This window comes from Telmatherina bonti (assembly GCF_933228915.1).
Source record: "Telmatherina bonti genome assembly, chromosome: 7".
In the NCBI taxonomy this organism is placed as follows: domain Eukaryota; kingdom Metazoa; phylum Chordata; class Actinopteri; order Atheriniformes; family Telmatherinidae; genus Telmatherina; species Telmatherina bonti.
Window position 1 is genome coordinate 34,063,117 of NC_136625.1, and position 19,961 is coordinate 34,083,077.

Below are 19,961 nucleotides of genomic sequence, written 5' to 3' on the forward strand. Positions count from 1 at the left end.
GTCACTGAGGCCACATGAACATGACATGTGTCATAATGCTTCACGGCTGCGCCTGACACTCCCAGACAGCTGACCTTTTCACACAAGCTGCCTGATTAGCTGATTAATTACAGTCTTTACTGTCAAACAAACACAGACTCAGCAAAATACCATCAGAGGGAACTGAAACACTTGATCCCAAAATGGATCATTTTCTCTGACTGACAGACAAGTCGCTTTGGTTGCATTTTTGTTTTTGTTCACCAACCTCCCACTAAATTACAGCGGCACACCACTTAAAGGCAATTCTCCCCGTTTAAAAGTCCTTCATTTGCAGAATTTCCCCCTTTTTTTATTGTTAACATTGTAGAAGCATGACACAAATCTTAGATTAGGGCTTTCAGGGTTCATTTGGCCATTCTCTACATTAGCCAAGTGTGCCGCACACTGGAGCTTAGAATAAATCAGCACCCCGACCCGAGAAAGCTGGTGAACCTTGATGCGTTTGGGAGCTGAAACGAATCAATGGAACGTCAATAAACAATTAAAAAATGGGGAGAAGTTTCTGGAAAACTGAATGAAGCTATGCAGGCAGGATTTTTTCTCGTGACCTGAATCTCTAACAGGAGGAAAATCTGGAAGCGGGACGGAGAAAAGGAAAAAAAAGAAAAAAACATTTTCCAGATAATCGTTGCCTTTTTTGGGCTCCACAGTGGAAAAAAACAAAAAAAAACCAAAGAACACAAGACGTGACATGACAAAAGCGTAAACATTCTGCTTTGTAGTCGGCACACTCCGTTGAAGTCTGACAGCCAAACAAGCAGGATGGATGGATGGATGGATAAACAGCCATGATTCATAGCAGGCCTTCAAAGCTCTGCTGGCATCAATGGATGTGTTATTTCTGTACATCTGCACAGCTTCTACGTGCCGTGTATGTCTGTGTGTGTGTGTGTGTGTGTGTGTGTGTGTGTGTGTGTGTGTGTGTGCGTGCACAGGGAAATTGTGTCCATGTCTACTGAGTTGGAGCTGAGGTTCATATTCTCATGTGTGTGACGCACTGGGACAACATGTGAAAGTGTGTGTGAGTTAACCCAATAGTTCCCTTATTAGAGCAGAACTCCGAGTTCCTCTGAGTCATGGGCTGAGTGTGTGTGTGTGTGTGTGTGTGTGTGTGTGTGTGTGTGTGTGTGTGTGTGTGTGAGAGAGAGAGAGAGTGTGACCAGGCAGCTTTTACTGTTATTTGTGGGACAGCTGGCTGAGAGGAGTGAGTGCGAAGGACAGAAAAAGCTCCGGCTGGACCATCACATGTGACACTACGTCCAGTTATTGTTTTAAATCCTAATTAAATGCTTTAAAAAAAAAAAAAAATCAGTGAATATGAAATTATCAGTTTTAAGAAAAGATTAATTTTTTTTTTTTTTTTTTATTCATATATTTATTTTAAAGCAACATGACCCATTTTTGGTAGATTTTCTCAGTGAGGTTTCCCTGGCAACGGCTAAGTCAGCCTCTTTCTTACATCCTGTCTCTTCTCTGAGCTCTCTCCAGTTAGTAAAAGTCAGATGTTGACTCATGTCTCATGCTTTGTGCTTTTCTGACTTTTTTTTTTCTCACTTTTTCTCTCTGACAATGTCTTCTAAGGTTTCTGTGATGCACATTCAAAACTGTCATTGTGTTGATAGCCAGTTGCTGGCATGTGATGCAGCGCCATGAAGAGAAACACAGCAGTCACATAATGTTCCAGACTGAAAAAAACAGTTGTGAAGTGCAATGTATCAGCCTTGGGATGCTGCAGGGCAACATGATAATAATAATAATAACATAATAATAATAATAATAATAATAATAATAATAATAATAATAATAATAATAATTATTATTATTATTATTATTATTATTATTATTATTATTATTTTTATTTTTATTATTATTATTATTATTATTATTATTATTATAATAAAACTGCTTCTGTACATATTTTGAGCCACTTTTATTGAAAAACAACAACACAACATTGCATCTACTTTAAATCTGAAGAGATTTCAAGGTTGTCAGACTTGTGCTTGAGCTTCAACATTTTCATTTCCTTTGTGTTCAGTCTTTTCAATTGAATCACATTAATGGGAAATTAATTAAAGGTAAAAAGTGGAGCTTAATATTCATTATGTACAAACAATCAGGAAAGCAGATATTTGAAAGCATGCAGCATGAAGTGCTTTATAACCTCATTCACCTCAGTTATAAATGATTATGTGATTGTACAAATATTCTGCTCTGAAAACCTGAGTAAATTAAACTATTTAATATTTAATCATATAGTTACTAAATGTCTGTAGTTCAAGAATCCATTTTATTTGGACTTTGTTATTTGGGCCAGCTTCATTATTTAGAAGTATGAAAAACAAAGAAAAGTGACCAAATAATTTCAACTAAAAAGAATTATGAATGGTTTAATTAATGTATTATGAAATGTACCGCTTTACTTTTAATCAAAAAGAATGACTCTAATGTAGAAAAGCATGTTTTCTTTCAGATCTTGTGGTTTTAAGTCTTTGTGGGGAAAAAAAAAAATCCCTGAAGTTATCAACAACTCGTGACATTTTACACAAAGTCATTATTGTTTTCTGTATCGCTCACATCATTCTGGAGGAATTTGCTCCACTCTTCATCACTACGAGGTTCGCAGCACTAATTCCTTCCTTAGCTCTCCGAACATCCCATCATCATGCATGTCGTTCAGATTAAGGTCTTTATTCTTTTAATTTCAGCCATTCTGTTGCAGATCTGCTGCTGTTTCTCAGACACATTCAACTCCAGATGTTCTGCAGTGCATCTTCACCAAACATGCCCATTTCAGTGTCATCTGTCCTACAGACGTTCCACCAGGAGTCTTCTGGTTTGTTCAGGTGTAAAAGGTTGAAATAAGCACTTGTTTCGCCGTGGTTAGTAATTAAAAAAGACTTAAAACAGTAATGGGGTAGCACACATTACTGTTGGCACTAAATACCCAAACCAGATGGTAGAGAAGACTCAGGCAGGTTTACATCCACAAGATTTATTATCGACAATGATAAATTTTGCTGTCAGGCTGACGGACAATGCAATGACCTTGTCAAACCTAATAAAACTGGAATAAAACCAGTTTAATCTTTGGTTTAAAGGAATCAAACCTTCAGAAATGAAAGTTATTAACATCAAGGTTGTCCACAAATTCCCAAAACTGATTCAGCACAAGCATGAAGTAACTTCACTCACAGCTTCAGCATGTAGATGTCTTCACAGAGCAGTCATGCACAAAAACATGTTTTATTGAATGTAAATGACGTGTAATAGTCCCCACGCAGCTGGAAACGCTCCCCGTGACACCTCATTTTTCATCCCGCCTTTGTTTGTGGTGTGGTCTGAACCGAAAACTCTGATCGGTAATTCATTCAACGGTTGTACAAGGACGCTGTAATACACCAGAGCAAACTTATCCAGAGGTCTGCCTGTGACAGTTTTCCACCTGGAGTTTGCGCCGCGGAAAAGGCTGTCAGCATCAGTCAGTCACGTCATGCAGAGACGCCGCGCTTGTCTCCAGGCGTTATATTGCATATTTAATCTCTATCACTCAGCAAGTGAGCGCCTCGGGGTGTTTTACAGAGACTAAAACATTTTGGTAACCCAAAGCAATGTTACTATGTGTGTGTTCTAATCTCTGTTAAAAGAGAGAGAGAGGAAACCATGCTCACCCTCAGGAAGGAGTCCAGCGCTCCGTTCTCCATGAATTCAGTGATGATGAGGACGGGACAGCTCCGTGTCAGGACCCCTTCCAGCCGGATTACGTTAGGGTGGTCAAACTGACCCATGATGGACGCCTCCGCCAGGAAGTCCCGCCTCTGGCGCTCCGTGTAGCCCGCCTTCAGCGTCTTAATCGCCACCACCATCTCCCTACGGCCGGGCTGCTTGAGACGCCCACGGCACACCTCGCCAAATTCGCCTGGAGCAGGAGAACAAAGTGGTGGGAGGAGGAGGTAGGGGGGTGGGAGGGGAGGGGAGTTGAGTGACCAGAGGGGTGGAGGGGGGGTGGGGGGATGTCGGGTGGGGGGAAAATGCAGGGAGAGGGAGCGTTACTGGTCGGATTTGGGAGTGAAGGAGCTGACTTGAGAGAGTTGAGGGTCAACTTCACTGTGGGAGCGATTTAGAGAAGATAAAGAGGAGATGATGGGAGGTCAGGGGTTAAAGATGTTGGGGAGAGAGGGTGTGACCGGTATCGATCGAGTGTGCAACCTGGGAGCGGTGAAAGGAGACAGAGGACGGGCGAGGTACTTGGGGGTTTTTCGTTTGGTGCCTGAGTACGAGTATGTTTACAAGGGACAGAAAGAGAGAGAAAGAAAAGATAAGGAGGGAGGAAAGTTGAACGAGCAGGAGCAGACTGTCATTTCAGGTAAAGTTAGGACAGAACATGCTGCTGGAGTGTAAAAAAAGAAAAGAAAAAAAAAAACAGACTAGAGGGTGTAGAGCAACAGTGCCTTCTCTACTTTCCACCTGCAGCTTTCATGCGCACTTGAAATGCCAAGCCTTTTCTCCGAGCAGGGGACTTTAACACAGCACCACGCTGATGGCACACTCCAGTTCAAATGAATGATTAATAAACCTGAACAATTCTGCACAAAAATAGCGCCGGTGTGTTTACCTGCACCGATGACCTCTTCTATTTTCACACAGGAGATGTCTATCTCTTTGGCGAACTCGTGGATGGCGTCGTTGGGGTCCTCGTAGGTAAAGGGATCGATGTAAACTTTGACGCCTGGAGAAACTGCGTGAGGAAAGTCAAACAGAAAGCAGTATCTGTAAAGTGCGTTGTATGAATGGATCTATTAAGCAGGCAGAAGGAGCTGCATGTGTCCACAGCTGAAAATCATGATCAATATTTAATCTTTCCAGCTATGCAAGGTTCTACCGCACCGACCTGAACCGGCTCAACAGTTACTGGTGTAAGTTGCCATGGGCTTTTGTACAGATACTGGCAGATTATGGTAGTTACATGAGTGGGATACTGGATATTCCATTTATATTTCCACTTCTGACACTCTGGTGTTGTTATACTAACTATAAGTAACAGACTAGCACTGATTCACAAAACAATCACCGTACACTTTACAGACAAATCAATTTGCCATTTCATTGTGATCCAATCAGTTTTTATACAAGCCAATTCGCAATAGCCCGGCGAAGGAAACCAGTGGACTGAATGGAATCTTGACTTTGAGTCACTTCCCATTCTGAGCATGCACAGGGCATTGGGCAATGGTGGAAAGGGAAGAAACTCTCTTTTAACAAGAAGGAAAAACCTTCATCAGAACCCTGCTGAAGGGAACAACCATCTGGCTACTGTCTGTCTGGACTGGTTTGGGTGGAGAGGACAGAAAAGATCTCGACAGTACAGATGAATACGGGCATTCATTTTTACCTTACTTTACATCCGTCATTCTACGTACTTTTTGTACGTAAGCTTTGTCACTCTAAAAATGGCCAAAGGTTTGTCCATTTTTAGAGTGGTTGCAGATGCGTACCCTGATGGAGCAAACAGAGTAGTGCCAATGAAAATTGCAGGGGACAGTGTTGTGCCATATGGCTGATATACGACCAGCGAAAAGTCATAGAGACTGCGCTGCCTCCTTTTAATTCTCCTTCTGAGAATCCATGTTGTTACAGTCTCCTCCATCATCATCATTTCACTGTTACAACTCAGATGTGAACTCTGAACTCTCCATGGCCCTTTGGTGGACACATTGTCAAACATGCCAACGGAAAGGATGCATGGAGATATGACGACACTAATGTTTGAAACAGACATACCTGTTTAACGGTGCGTTAAGGGAACATAAACGAGCCTTAACAATACTGACATAGAGGATTTAGTTTCAATCAGTTTATCTGAATGGGACAGTGTGTATGAACCCATGAAAACCCAGCGTGAGATCTATGACACAAAGTTTCTGAGACATTTGGCATCATTTTACGGAACAAACATTCGGACAAACAATCTGACCTTTTTTTTTTTTAACCTTCTGCCCCTTAATGGAGACTAGAAAGCAGAAGAATACACTATAAAAAAAATTACATGTCACATGGTAATAAATGGTAAATATCCAATAAAACAACTTGGTACTTTTTATTTTACTTTTTGTCAAAGGTGTAAATGAAGACTTGCATTACAAAATGTGACTTATCTCTTTTTTTTATGGGTTGGGTCTTTATGGGTTAATATGCTAGCACTTGATGGGTGCTAAGGAAAAACATTTTAAGTAATTAGCCAACTGCCGGTGTGGGCGGATAGTTATCTGTCCAAAATGTTTCCATTTCTTTAGAGATAATGCAAAAGTATTAAAAACCACCCGATGTGATGACTGAGCGATAACCTTTTGCTATTTGTACGAATCCGTGCAACTTTGATAGAACACATCCAATACAGGATCCTCCATAATATAAACTTTATGAGCTGTTTGCCTTACGAAACGTCATTCGCATGTCTGGCACTCTTCAGGTCTCCTGCATGACCCTCTGCATGACCCCTGCTTTGATCCAGTAAAGACAAAAGTCTGTTTATTTTAATTGTTAGTAACTCAGAGGGTTGTAGTATAATAACTTTAACGTTAGCCTGTAAGACATTAGCTCTAGTGCTAATAAAGATCTTCTCTGTCCCACTTCTAGGTAAAGTTGACTCATGAAACACCTGAAAGAAACTCTTTTCAGATGTAGTGCAATTAATGGTTTCAGCTCCTTTCCATTAAACTTATATATCTCCTATTATTTTCCCGTTGCCCCTGTAACAGACTTACTGATGAGCAACGACATCGCTAACTAGAAATAAAAAACAAAAGATAAATGGACTTGTACCTATATAGCGCTTTTCCAGTCAGACAGACCACTCAAAATGCTTTACACTACTTGTCACATTCATCCATTCACACACACACTCATACTCTGATAGGCACATCGGGGGGCAACTTGGGGTTCAGTGTCTTGCCCTGGGACACTTCGGCATGTAGTCAGGGAAAGCCTGGAATTCACCTCCCAAATTTCCAGTTGAAAGACAACTGCTCTTCCTCCTGAGCTACAGCCTAGCGGTAAATTGAGTCTTGAATCTTATATTACTATACGGCTTTAATCAGACTTATGAGAGAGAAAAGCACTTGGTATCTGATAAGGTGTTTCACTGTCTTAATTATTAGAATATTGTTTAAATTATTCAGAGCTGAAAATTATGACACAGGGTTTTTTTCTTTAGATCAGATGATGCAGCATTAAAGAATTTGTTAGAGATCGTGCCAATTTAGCCGCTGATGTCTCCAAATTCGGCTGCAATGTTTGCCCCATATAAGGCCTCACTGTGTCCACATGTCAAGAAAAAAATGTGCTTTTGTGTCTCTTTGGTCAAAAGTCTTCCTTCTGTTCCACACAAACTGAAGTGGTGATAAAAAACAAGCAATTCAATCTATGAGAACAGGTCCAAACACGCTATTAGGTTCTTAACGGTCTTGGAAACAAGGTCCGCCCTTCCTGAGTCTCCTGATGCTGATATCATCTGGCCAAACAGAGTATCATTTGAACACACTGAAAAGATAATATAATTTACATTCTATACTTGCACAAGATGACACAGTTAACTGGAGCAGAACGACAAAATGAAGAAGAGGTGTCTTTATGGAATGTGAGGAGATTGTGGGACATGTAAAATTAGGGTCTGAACTTGCTTGCAGCCATTTTGCATTGCAGCTTTGCAGAGCTTCTCTACATGCTGCAGCTTGTTGCTGCCATTTGGAGGCAGTAACAGAAACATTTGGAGCAACATGAGCTGTGGCCACATTCGCCAGTTCACCAGGAGGGATACTGAGGTGTTCCCAGGCCAGCCGAGAGATATAATACCTCTAGGGTGTACTGAATCTTCCCCGGGATCTCCTTCCACAGGGACGTCCCTGGAACACCTCACCAGGAAGATGTCCAGGAGGCATCCTGGCCTCTCAATGCGGAAAAACACTACTCTGAGCCTCTCCCGGATGACCGATCTTCTCACCCTATCTCTAAGGGAGAGTCCAGCCACCCTTTAGAGAAAACTCATTTCAGCCGCCAATCTCGTTCTTTCCATCACTACCCACAGCTTATGACCATATGTGAGCGTACGAACATAGATCTACCAGTAAATTGAGAACTTCGCCTTTTGACTCAGGTCCTTCTTCAGCACTACAGACCGGCGCAGAGTCCAGATGCACCAATCCGCCAGTCGATCTCCTGCTCGAACCTTCCCTCACTCGTGAACAAGAGCCCAAGATACTTGAACTTCTCCACTTAGGGCCATAGCTGTCATGGCTGTCAAGTGACCCAAAATGCCCCGCCCCCTCACTGACAATCGGGACAGGAACCGGTAATCGACACCTCTCCAACTCCCACCGCAGCCCTCTGGGCGGTTGCCAGAGAATTTCCCTTATTTTAAAATCCGGACCTCAATCCCGACCCGGAGATGACACTCCACCCTTAACCGGCTGAGGGCCGTTATCTCAAATTTGGAGGTGCTGATCCTCATCCCAGCCACTCCAAACTTGGCTGTGAATCACTCAAATCACGACCAGATGAAGCCAACAGAACCACATCATCTGCAAAGAGCAGAAACCAAGTCCCGAGGCCACCAACCCGGATTCCCTCAACACCTCGGCCCGCACCTAGAAATTCTGTCATAAAAGTTATGACCAGAATCTGTGATAAAGGTCAGCCTTGGCAGAGTCCAACCCTCACTGGAAATCAATCTGACTTACTGCCAATAATACAAACCAAGCTCTGACACTGGTTGTACAAGCACCGGACAGCCTGTACAAGGGGTCCCGCTGGTACCCTCATCTCCAGGAGGGCTGAATATACATCGTGTACAGGGGATCCTGAGAATTACTGCAGGGAAGTATGATTCAGCCCTCATATGCTGAAAATATAAGAGAGGCAGATGCTCATTGATGCTTTCGACTTGCCTGACGACTGACTGACAGCTGAGTATGAGCCCCTTCGAAAGTTGCTCATAATAAGCACACTTGGCAACTGTGGAGCTGAAAGAATGAGTTGAAGGCACCAGTGTTGAACAACAGGAAAATTCTGATTTAATGGTTGGTTTGCTCATTCCTGTTTACGGTTTTATTTGTATCCTCACCGCTCTGTTTCAAGGTGCTTCATCCTGTACCCCTATTCTCAATTATTTCCAATCACACCCACATTCTTCTCTCATCCACATGTATTATCTGTGTGTATAAGTTACTCCCCACATCTGCAGTTTTAAACCATCACTCTGCAAAACTAGCACATTGATTTCTTTATGATTGAGAAAGCTTTCATACAAGAAATTAATATATCAAAGACATCTTTGTAATCCTCTTTCTTTATGAAAACTCATCTCTGAAATGTCTTTGAAATACAATGTATTTGCGTGTGACCAGATATATTGCAAAATCATTAGAGTAGTTTTAATAATGTCTACATAATGTAAGATTGGTATTAGTGGCATAGCTTAACCTGTTAAACCCCAGGGTTTTAGGAAGTGGTTTGCTTTAACTGACCTACCCATATTAAATAAAAAATAACTCCAGCATAATTGGGTCAGTGTGCATAATGATGTTCTCAATAGATATTCAAGACCTCACAGAATATAATTCCAGTGTCAGAAATGTTGTGAATGTTCATGTGCCTGAGCAAAATGTGATAAATCAAAGAAAAAAAAAGCCTTTTTATCCTTATGTAATTGTTTTTGTACTGTACACGGTTGAAAATATCACAATAAGAATGACTTTATGCAAAAAAGCTGGCTTTATGTTTGTCTTCAGCCTGATGCGAGGTGATCGGCCCCATCAGATCATACCTGGTATGATCAAAAAGTGCAACTTCTTCTAGTTTTTTTGTGGTGGAGTAAACGGATCACGTGTTCTGTCGTATTTTGTTTCAGGTGTTGCTCATGTTGATGTCACAGCTATTTGTGGTATATATTTTTAAAGGTTTTATGAAGCAAAGTCCACTTTGAGTGTTGATTTAGTAGTGGTAGAGATTCTTGTTTGAGAAACGTTAAAAAGAAAATATTCCTGTATGATTTAAGTATTTTTTAATCAGCTGGTGAATATAGATGCTGGACCTGGTACAGGTTCCACCAGCTTGAAGGGGTTAATACATCGACTGTGTACTCAGTATACGAATTATTCATGTTAAGGTGACCAAATGGCAGCTTGTGATTCTTATGATTAATATCAGAATATTGCCATGCACATAATCACAGTGCAAAAACCCATGGCTCCAGACTAATGATATGCAATCAAGATGGCGTTTTATGAAATGCATTTTCCACTCACATGCAAAATTGATTTATTTTCTTCATAATCAGTTAGGTTTTATTTATTCATTCAGGCATTAGACCTGTAGCTGACAGTATATATTTAGAGGTGGATGGGAAGCATTGGGAAAGTCTGATTCACAGTGGACACACTGCAGCTCATGTGATGGGTTTAGCCTCCAGGATAACTCACAAAGCTGGAATTATTGAATCAAATTTTGCAAGCAGCCATTCATTAGAGAACAGAATAATGAAAACAAACATCGCTTTACGTGTTTATGCTGATTGCAAATGAACATGCATTGATATAATATGATCACATTTAATATATGTGGAATACTTGTAGACGCAACACCATTTTTGGTATTTAAGGCCAGAAACAAAAATAAACATGTAATGCATGCTGAAACGTCCTTATATACTTTATAATAAAAAAGGCAGATCTTTAAAATTGAACATTTTAGCATGTGGATCGTTTCCATGTACATCTACTTTCTCATCTTTTATCTGAGCTCTGATCTGTGTGGCCTAATTTATTAGCTGGCAGAGGGAAATGATTCCTTGACTCAAACAGGTGATTGGATAATTGACCAAATCAGTTGGTTAACTGTAGCAGCATGACTGTAAGAGCACAGAGGAGACCGTTTTCAAGCTAAACACATAAACTCACTGTACTGCTGCAGTTTCTCGGTGTACTCCAGCTCCGACCCGCTGCGCTGCTTCCTGTAAACAAGCAGCACATGAACAGAGTCACATTCACATAATCAGGCTTGGCTCTTCCCAGGTACAGCAAATCACACTAATAACTAACTCCGGCATCAGTATCTGACTCAGAGGGCTACTCTTTGGAGTTAAAGCAGCTATAGATTACACATGCAACAAAGGTTTTTGTTCAAAGTCTAGCAAACTAAGTTAAAACATGTCGCTGAGGTCGTCTGGGAAAATCAAACACTTACTTTAGGCAGACTACAGCGATGACCACTAATGCTACGATGACCACCAGGCCTGCAGACGCTGAGCCGATGATGAGAGGAAGCTGGTCCTGCACTGATTTCTGAGGGTCACCTGGACCGTAACATACACAGGCAAATGAATAAATAACAGAGGAAAGATTAAAGGGCAGCTTGTGCTGCATGTGTAATGGCCACCAATTAAGGTGGTCATAAAAACTATTAAGCCTGAGCTGTCATTAGGAAAACTACTGCAGCAGATCATAAACCCTGTTAAAAGCAGCAGAGAATTTGTCCGTACTGTGTAAGCTGGTGCTGAAGTCCATAGGGTTGCTGTAGCGTCCATATCCGGCAACTGTGCGAGCTCTGACCTGCACCACATAAGGTGTGGCAGCCCTTAACCCTTCCACCTTGGCAGAGCTGTGCTGAGATGTTACAGTGTGAGACATCCCCTGGCCCTGACATGAAGCAAAAGATTATGAAAACACAGCTGTGCAACTTTGTATTTAGAGTTTTTAGGCTGGTCATCGGTTAGCATAACAGAACAATAAAAATGGTATGAACACACCCATTCATTTAAAAATTAAATGTTATATTTATGATTACTGAAAAACATATTTTTGCTCTGCCACAACTAAATCTGCCCTGTAGTCCCTTTTAGAGCTGGACTGTCAAGTTACAGTCCTCGAGTTCCACTGTCTAGCAGCTTTTAGGTAATTTCCAGCTTCAAAACTCCTGATTCAAATTAATCGCTCATTAACAGGCTTGTACAGGATCAGCTATGTTGAATAGGGAAACATCTATAACCTGCAGGACCCCTTGATTACTGAAATTTGACAATTCTGCTGGAGAGAATGTGAAGTTGAAGTCATGCACTGTTTTTTGTTTTGTTTTTTTTCACCCCATATCATATTTCCTTTTGCTCTTTGATGCAAAGAGCTTAAAATCAGACTCCAGGACAGTCCTTCCATGCTCAAACTGTTGCATCAGTTTCAGACTAGCATATTTCTAATAATAAATATTAAAATGCATCTTTATTATTAATGTAATGACTCAAAATCACAGCTAAACATGACTACATTAACCAAGGACATCACTAAATGCAATTTGAATTGTTTTATTAAGTTTACTTTAATAAATTAGACAAAATATGAAGGTTGGGTTACAATAACTTTAAAAAAAAAAAAAAAAAAAAAACTTTATTTAACCTTTTTTTTTAAAAAAAACCTAAATCTCTTTTTTAAAGGTGACTTGGCTAAGAGGTCAGCAACAACTGTATTAGGGTACAGTTAAAAGATAAGCACATATATTTTACACATTCAGCGATACAATTTATTTAATCTCAGTAAATGGCCATTTTCTTTCTCCTTTTTCTCTGTCTTCTCCTTTTCCACCCAAACTGGTAGTTTTTTAGCTAAAACAAAAAACATATGCCTTGGCCAGAATTACATTAAAACATACATAATAGAAGAGCATAACTTTACCAGCACATTATAATGTAGCATAAACAGTTGTGTTTGACTGTGGCTAGGTTAGCAAAAGTTTGCTAATGAGTATGTTTATTAACCTGCCGTTTAGCTAACTTTAGCTTTGGAGCTAATATATTATCTCCGCTGTAACATGTCACTTTATTAGCTGGCAGAATACTGTAACTCCTTACAGTGTTTATATGGTGTTTGGTGCTTGACAAAATTTCACCAGACAACATTTGTTTAAAAAATACTAGATGGCTACCTTTTCAGGATATAAGAAAGCATAACTTCTAATGTAGCATAATACTAATGTTTGACTGTCACTGAAATAGCTAAAGTTAGCTTATGATAAAGTTTTTTTTTTGTACTTTTAGCCATATCTAGGTTTGCAGCCTATGACTTTGATCAATATCATGTCTTCTTGTACAGGTACTTTAAGTAGCTGCTAGCATAATGTTCATGTTCATGTTATGTGGCTAAAATATGGTTGATGTTTAGTACTGCTGGTCTAACCTTAGACAACATGCTAAGCTTGACAATATATTAAATATCTCCCATACACAAGTCAGTAATGATATTGAAATCCACTCTTATTGATTAATCTACACTCAATAGTTTTAATTCTTTTTCTTTGCCTACTTACCACTTATGTTAGCTGTAGCTTTTGGTGGCTAAAGTTCATGATGTTGGCTAATTCTTAACAGAAATTGTCAAATGACTAACCTAGTTGAAACAATGAACATTAACAACCCATGCTTACTGAAATACTCATGAAAACAACGTTTAAGGCAGCTCTCATTACAAAATGATGTGTGGAAAAAAAAATCTGCAGCCATCTTTAGAAATGCTAATCAGAGATCAATTGGCCTACATTTTCCCTCAGTTTATATCAAAGAGACAAACTTAACATGCTAGGCAAAACACTGTCAAGCAGTAAGTTCATTGCAGTAGAATTTTTAATGCAAGCCTGATTTATTAAAGTAAATCTGGAATTTTTTAGAAGAGATTTCAACGGTTATTTATCATAAAACTGAAGCTTAAGTAAAAGAGAAGGCTATGCATGAATGCCAAACATTGCATTTCCCCTCGTATCACTAGGGGCTGCAAAGAGGAGTCAATCCCCATAGAGTCCCATGTTAGAAAGACCAACTTTCCAGCAGAAATAAACATATTTACACCGAGGTACAAAAAAAAATTATTCAGATTTAATAGACCAGGTTTATCTTTATGACAACTGTGGGGCATGTCAATTAGTTTATAATTAGTGTTTAAAAGTTATTTAATCTTGAAATTAAATCACAATAACACAAGCATAATTGTGGGTTTGTAATTTTGATTGACAGGTACTCAATAGCCTGCTGCAAGAAGGCGAAATGTAACAACCACAGCTTTTAGTCGAACAAAAACTCAACTTTAGACTATCTACGTCCATTAGCTGGTTAGCTCCCATTAGCTTCGGGTAAGCTTGGTTAGCTCTTCGTTACAGGCAGGTCAGAGTTTGACATATGTAAATCATGTAATATGTAAATCATATGCAAATATGTAAATCATATGTAAATATGTAAATCAACTCCCCTCTCAGCTCTACCTCTTTGCCCATATATTTGATTTTCCAAGAGAGATCGCACATTTGATACCGACAAGATGGTGACGGCAGAAACCAGCCATTGAGCTTCAATTCAATTCAGACCATTGCAGCAGTGTTGAGAGTCAACATTCCTCCTGTGATTGAAATCATCAAAGGCTACTGCAATCATCAAAGGCTATGACCAGGGAAGAGATCCATACTAATGATGCAACATCCACATATCATCATCAGATGAGTCTGACCAGCACATACTGTGCAACGATTAAAAAATCCCCAGCCCCCACATCCATAAGTTAAATCTGCATCCATCTAAATCTCTGCCTGTGTGACGCAGATGCAACAGTCAAAGCTTACCCTTTCCTGGTATTTAATCTCATAGTCGAGGATGACCCCATTGGGCTTCTCAGGAGGAAGCCATGACAGGCTGAGAGTGTCAGAGGTGGAGCGCATCAGATGAACCGTGGGCACAGCGGACGGTGCTGCAGGTGAACATTGGAAAAGACAGTTTAATTCTAATCAAATGGAAAGATTTTTCTCCATTAAAATCACAAACAATTCCAGTGAGAAAATGATTATTCAAAATTCCCCAGCTGGAACAGTTTAAGGAAAACGGCAGATGATTCACCTTCACTGTTCTGCGGTTTATTGATTTATGAGGCCTGAAAGTGACTCAGTTGACAGTCACTGTGCTGGGTCCATAAACTGCAGGAAGGTGGATTAAGTGCCGGTTAACTGGGAGAGTAATTGCAGTCTGTGGAAGGAGCTGAGCAGTTTGGCTGATGATGACGTTGCATATATTAGATGGCGATGTTGAGCTGTGACATTGTCATTGATGTATGATAAGAAGGCTGCTTAGTCAGCTGAGTGCTGACAGTGGAGATATAAATGAGAATTTATCTGCCTTTCCTGTAACTCTCAGAAAAGCAAGTTTCAAGCTTTATCCATCTGTCGCTCTAAATTACCTTCCTCTACAGTGTTTACTCTTTGTGTTAGAATCTTTTAACTCATTAAGACATGCACTGACAGTGACTGAACGCAGGCTTTGCTAACCAGCATGTTCCAACGCAATGTTAAGAGGTATTGATTGGAGCTGCTCTATGAATTAACTTGTGGACAAATCCAACGTCATTGGCATATCTACTAACCGGCCTGGTTGGTGGTGATGTTGACTGTGGAGTAACTGGGCGAGGTGGGGTTTTTCCCAGAGACCCCGTTGACAGCCTGGACCTCAAAGCTGTAGCGGGTGTGAGCCTGCAGGTTCCTCACCACCACCTTCCTCTGCCTCAGTCCAAGCCTTCGCGGAGCGATGTCCACATTGTCGTCGCAGCGTGTGCACGGGCTGCGGTCACGCAGGCACTTCTTACACACAACGTTGTAGACGAGGTCACTCCGCCCACCCGTGTCTTCGGGCTCCTCCCACTCCAAGGACAGCGAGGTCTCGTTCACACTGGATATAACGTTGCGAGGCGCTGAGGGGATCGCTGGAAAAACACAGACACGCATGTAGGTGTTTGAAGAAGGTGGGCAAGCAGAGTGTAAAAAAACACACAAGTGAGGCTTTAGTCATGCTCCCTCTGCAACGCTGACATAATATTCCCTGATGGTGAAAGAAACCTTTTATTTATTTTTAAGAAGGCAATAAAGGGATGACTCAAATGTACTCTAAGAAATGAGGAATATGCATGAAAAGCAAGCTTTGCTGATGGAATGAATGTAACTTCTTGTCACAAGCAAATCCCCGATGCTGCTACTGTTAAGTTAATTGATTTGTTTTTATGACATACATTCTTGTTTATGAGTCACTCTATGGATCTCGGATAAGAGCACAAGTTTTAGAACTTGTACATTGCATGTATACAGTAATTGTAAATGGTGGTCTGTAGTTGGACTGACATGGAGCTTCGACTGGGACATACATTTTGTGACTTGTATGTCCAGATTTGTAACAAGCACAGGTACAGATCAAGTTTACACGTTTGAATGAATTCTGCAAGTCTGAAAGTACAAGTCAGGTTTACTAATCAGAAAACACAAGTCCATCTTATGAATCTAAGGCTGCATTCACATCAGGATAGCCTGCTAGATTGCCGGTTAGTCGGTTCGACGGAGGACTCGGTTGGAGGGAAGACTACGTTCACGCTGGGTCCTTTTAAATAACGTGTCCCACTCTTCGCCAGAGGTGGTGCTACCTTCACCAAGAATTACTGAAGACAAGACGCAAAAACAAAGAAGAAAACGCTTCACCCAACAGTTAATGCAGAACAACTTTGGTTTCTCGTACTTTACAGCTAAGCATGAAGCTGCATCAGATCCTACCAGTCTTGGATTTAACCAAACATTTCCACGTCTGAGACATTTTTCCCATCTAGACCTGCTTATCGAAGGTTAAGCTCGATTAAGGATTAGAGAAGTCTGATTGGTTTAGTAGTAGGCAGGTAAAATGTCTGACAGTTGTTTTGTATGTTTGAAACGCAAATATACTGACTTTTAGAAAAAATTTGCATTTCTAGCTTGTTGAATAGACCTTTTATCTGACTTCCGTACCCGTAAAATGTATGTTATTTTCAGTCCTGTAGCCATAGACTGTATATAAATGGTCGGAGCCTCCATGATGTCACCCAGAGTTTTCATAAGACCTGAATTGAAGCTAATTAGGTGCTTCCTACCATCACTATCTTGGCAGCATCACACATGTCATCTCTCCTGGAAAATAAAAAATTGGGCAAAGAGGTGGAGTTGACAAGTGGGCTGTGAGTGTTTGGGTGGATCGGCATCTAGCGAACTCCGACCTGCTTGTAACTAAGAGCTATCCAAGCTAACTCGGAGCTAACAGGAGCTAACCAGCTAACAGAAGTAAGCGGGCTAAAGCTAAGTCACACTGTTAACCGGCTGAAAACTGCAGTTGTTCTACATTACTTCTTCTTGAAGCGGTATATAAGGTACCTGTCAATCAAAAGGACCTAAATATGCCAAATCTTGAGATTAACTTACTTTTAAACAGAGGAGTTAGAAAAAAAATAACTCCCCTCCACAGTTGTCATGAAGGTAAATCTGACCTATTAAACCGAAAATGTTTTTTTTTTCTTTTTTTAAACCAGGCTTTAAACATGTTTATTTCTCCTGGGAAGTTGGCCTCCCCCAGTAGAATCAACATAGGTGTTTATGGGGATTTGCTCTGTTTTGGAACCCTTAGTGGATGAGGGGGGAACTGCAGTTTTAGGCACTTCTGCATTGGCTTCACTTTTAACTGCCAGACATTGCAGCTTGCCTTTACACTTGACATTTATATTATGACTTGTAAAATTCAGCTACTTGTATTTTTGTCTGGTAGTTATAGCTGTACTTGTTGTTACACTTTCAAATATGACAATGCTGATAACAGAACTGGCATTCCTATCCTACTTCCATATCGGTCCAAGTAAACACTGCTATTTTCAATCACCACAACATCTAAACATCTCAGCTTCCTGCAGCAGAAAGTCTGACCTGAAGAAAAACTGAAAGCTCTCAGGCGATCAGCCTGTCAAGCCTAAAACTAAAAATATTTTTTTTAAAAAAACCTGCCTGTCCACAGAGTTCAGCTTCTCGGCCCTGAGCTTGGTTTCATTCGCTCGGTTTTTTCTAATTAGCCAGACGGAGTTCAGAGTGGAGGCTCCTCTAATTGGACACCCATCTAAGACCCACGCTGAGTCCAAGCTGCCGCTCATTGAAAGGCTGAGCCGCTCATGTGCAACACACAGCCTCAAACACAAAAGCTTAGGCCGCCCGGCATGAGCTCTGACAGACCGCAGAGACAGCGCTGTCAGGCTTATGTGTTTGTGTGTGTTTGCATGTTTAGTCGAAGGTGGTGCTTGTGTCCCTGACCGCCTGTCTGAGTGCGCTGGTCAGTGTCAGAGTCCACAGTGTTCCTGTGACGACGATCTGGGAAGGACAGTTGCGGACCGTGTTTGTCATTTAACATGGCGAAAGGCCCGCGGGGCTTGACTTTACACGGTCAAAGCAGCACATGTCGCTCTAAATCAGCCCCAACGAAAGGAAGCAACGGCAGTATGGCCAGCACCAGAGGAGGCAGAGCAGTCACCAGCAAATACCATTAAAAATATATTCACATGACTAAATATACATATGTATATATAAATATATATATATATATACACACATATATATATGTATATATATATATATATATATATATATATATATATATATATATATATATATAAATATATATATATATATATATATACACACATATATATATATATATATATATATATATATATATATATATATATATATATATATATATATATATATATATATAAATATATATACACACATACATACATATATACTGTATATATGAAGAGTTCTTCTGTCATTGAAAGACTAACAGTTTATAGTGTTTTGGGGGTTTTTTTTAGGTTACAAAGTTACATCATGTTTGCATTGGGGTTGTTGCAAAGATACAATTCAATACTGATACCAACACCTAGGAAAATGTTTGATACTCAAAACAATATTTTAATATCAGAAGTGGAATTAAGGTAACACCTTGCACCTTGAAGGGTAATTTCACCTGCCATGAAGTTTCACTAATTTGATTTTAAAAGTGAGTGTATCTTTAATGTTGTTTTATTGGTTTCATTCTAGTAAAAAGGTTTATTCAACGGGTATTTCCTGGTTGATTTATTATTATTATTATTATTATTATTATTATTATTATTATTATTATTATTATTACCTGTTATATGTATTTCTTCTGAATATTACCGTGCAGTTATCCATGTCGTTGACTGCTGATACCAGGTCTGTTTTGCCTGGTTGGTATCTGTAGGACTGCGATACCATGACAAATTTCCCTTCAGGGACAATAAAGTTTATTCTGATTCTTCCAGTGGACCTGGTGTCCATGTGTTCAGCTGCCAGTAAGGAGCGGGGCTATTTGGTGCGCTAATATTCATACTGAAACAAATTTTCATTATCGATAAGTCAGAGTATTGATTTTTTTTTTTTTTTACTCACAACCTCAAAGTCTCCTTTAGACAATCTTAGAGCTGCTGCTTTTCAAAAGAGCAAAGCAAATAAAAACCCAGAGAGACCTGGAAGTCTACAAGTTCTTTCTGTGTGGAAGGATGATTAAAGGAGCATTCACATCAGGATAGTCCACCAGACTCGGTCTGATTAGGGACTCGGCTCAGTTGTAGGGGGGTGTATCCATGTGGACCAGAACTGTGTTCACGCTGCACTTTGGTAAAATGACCCAAACCATTAGAATAATATATTCCCATTCCCACTAGACAAGACGAACATGAAGAAGAAAACTCTGTTTCCTCCACCTGTGAGTTAAACATGGAAATGAAACTATCTCTGCTTTGGGTTTTTATTGTGTCTTGTGTAAGTATACTGCAGAAATACACTGCAACAATGGACAACAACAATTTTGTAGCCCACTTCCTGTATTTGGTCCGCTTGAAAGGACCAAGACCTGCGTTTGTCGGCGGATTGAGTCTGTTTCTTTGGTCCGTATCAGAATTTGTTTGGTGGATTCACATTTCCCCAAACAAAGCTAATTTTTTGAACAAACAGACTAGGATTTGGATGTGAATGTGACATAAGACCCCTCA

General features: G+C 40.2%; 1 protein-coding gene across 1 annotated transcript in view; it reads right to left on the reverse strand.

The window, feature by feature from the left end:
• Positions 1 to 19,961, reverse strand: part of ephb3a (eph receptor B3a) — a gene marked incomplete at both ends in the record, with an annotated part of 59,836 nt that overhangs the window by 16,228 nt on the left and 23,647 nt on the right. Inside the window, 7 exons of the mRNA XM_079243588.1 lie at positions 3,714 to 3,961; positions 4,658 to 4,780; positions 10,995 to 11,047; positions 11,281 to 11,389; positions 11,576 to 11,732; positions 14,689 to 14,813; positions 15,480 to 15,815. Coding sequence (XP_079099714.1) covers positions 3,714 to 3,961; positions 4,658 to 4,780; positions 10,995 to 11,047; positions 11,281 to 11,389; positions 11,576 to 11,732; positions 14,689 to 14,813; positions 15,480 to 15,815 — 1,151 coding nt within the window. The remainder of the gene's footprint in view (positions 1 to 3,713; positions 3,962 to 4,657; positions 4,781 to 10,994; positions 11,048 to 11,280; positions 11,390 to 11,575; positions 11,733 to 14,688; positions 14,814 to 15,479; positions 15,816 to 19,961) is intronic.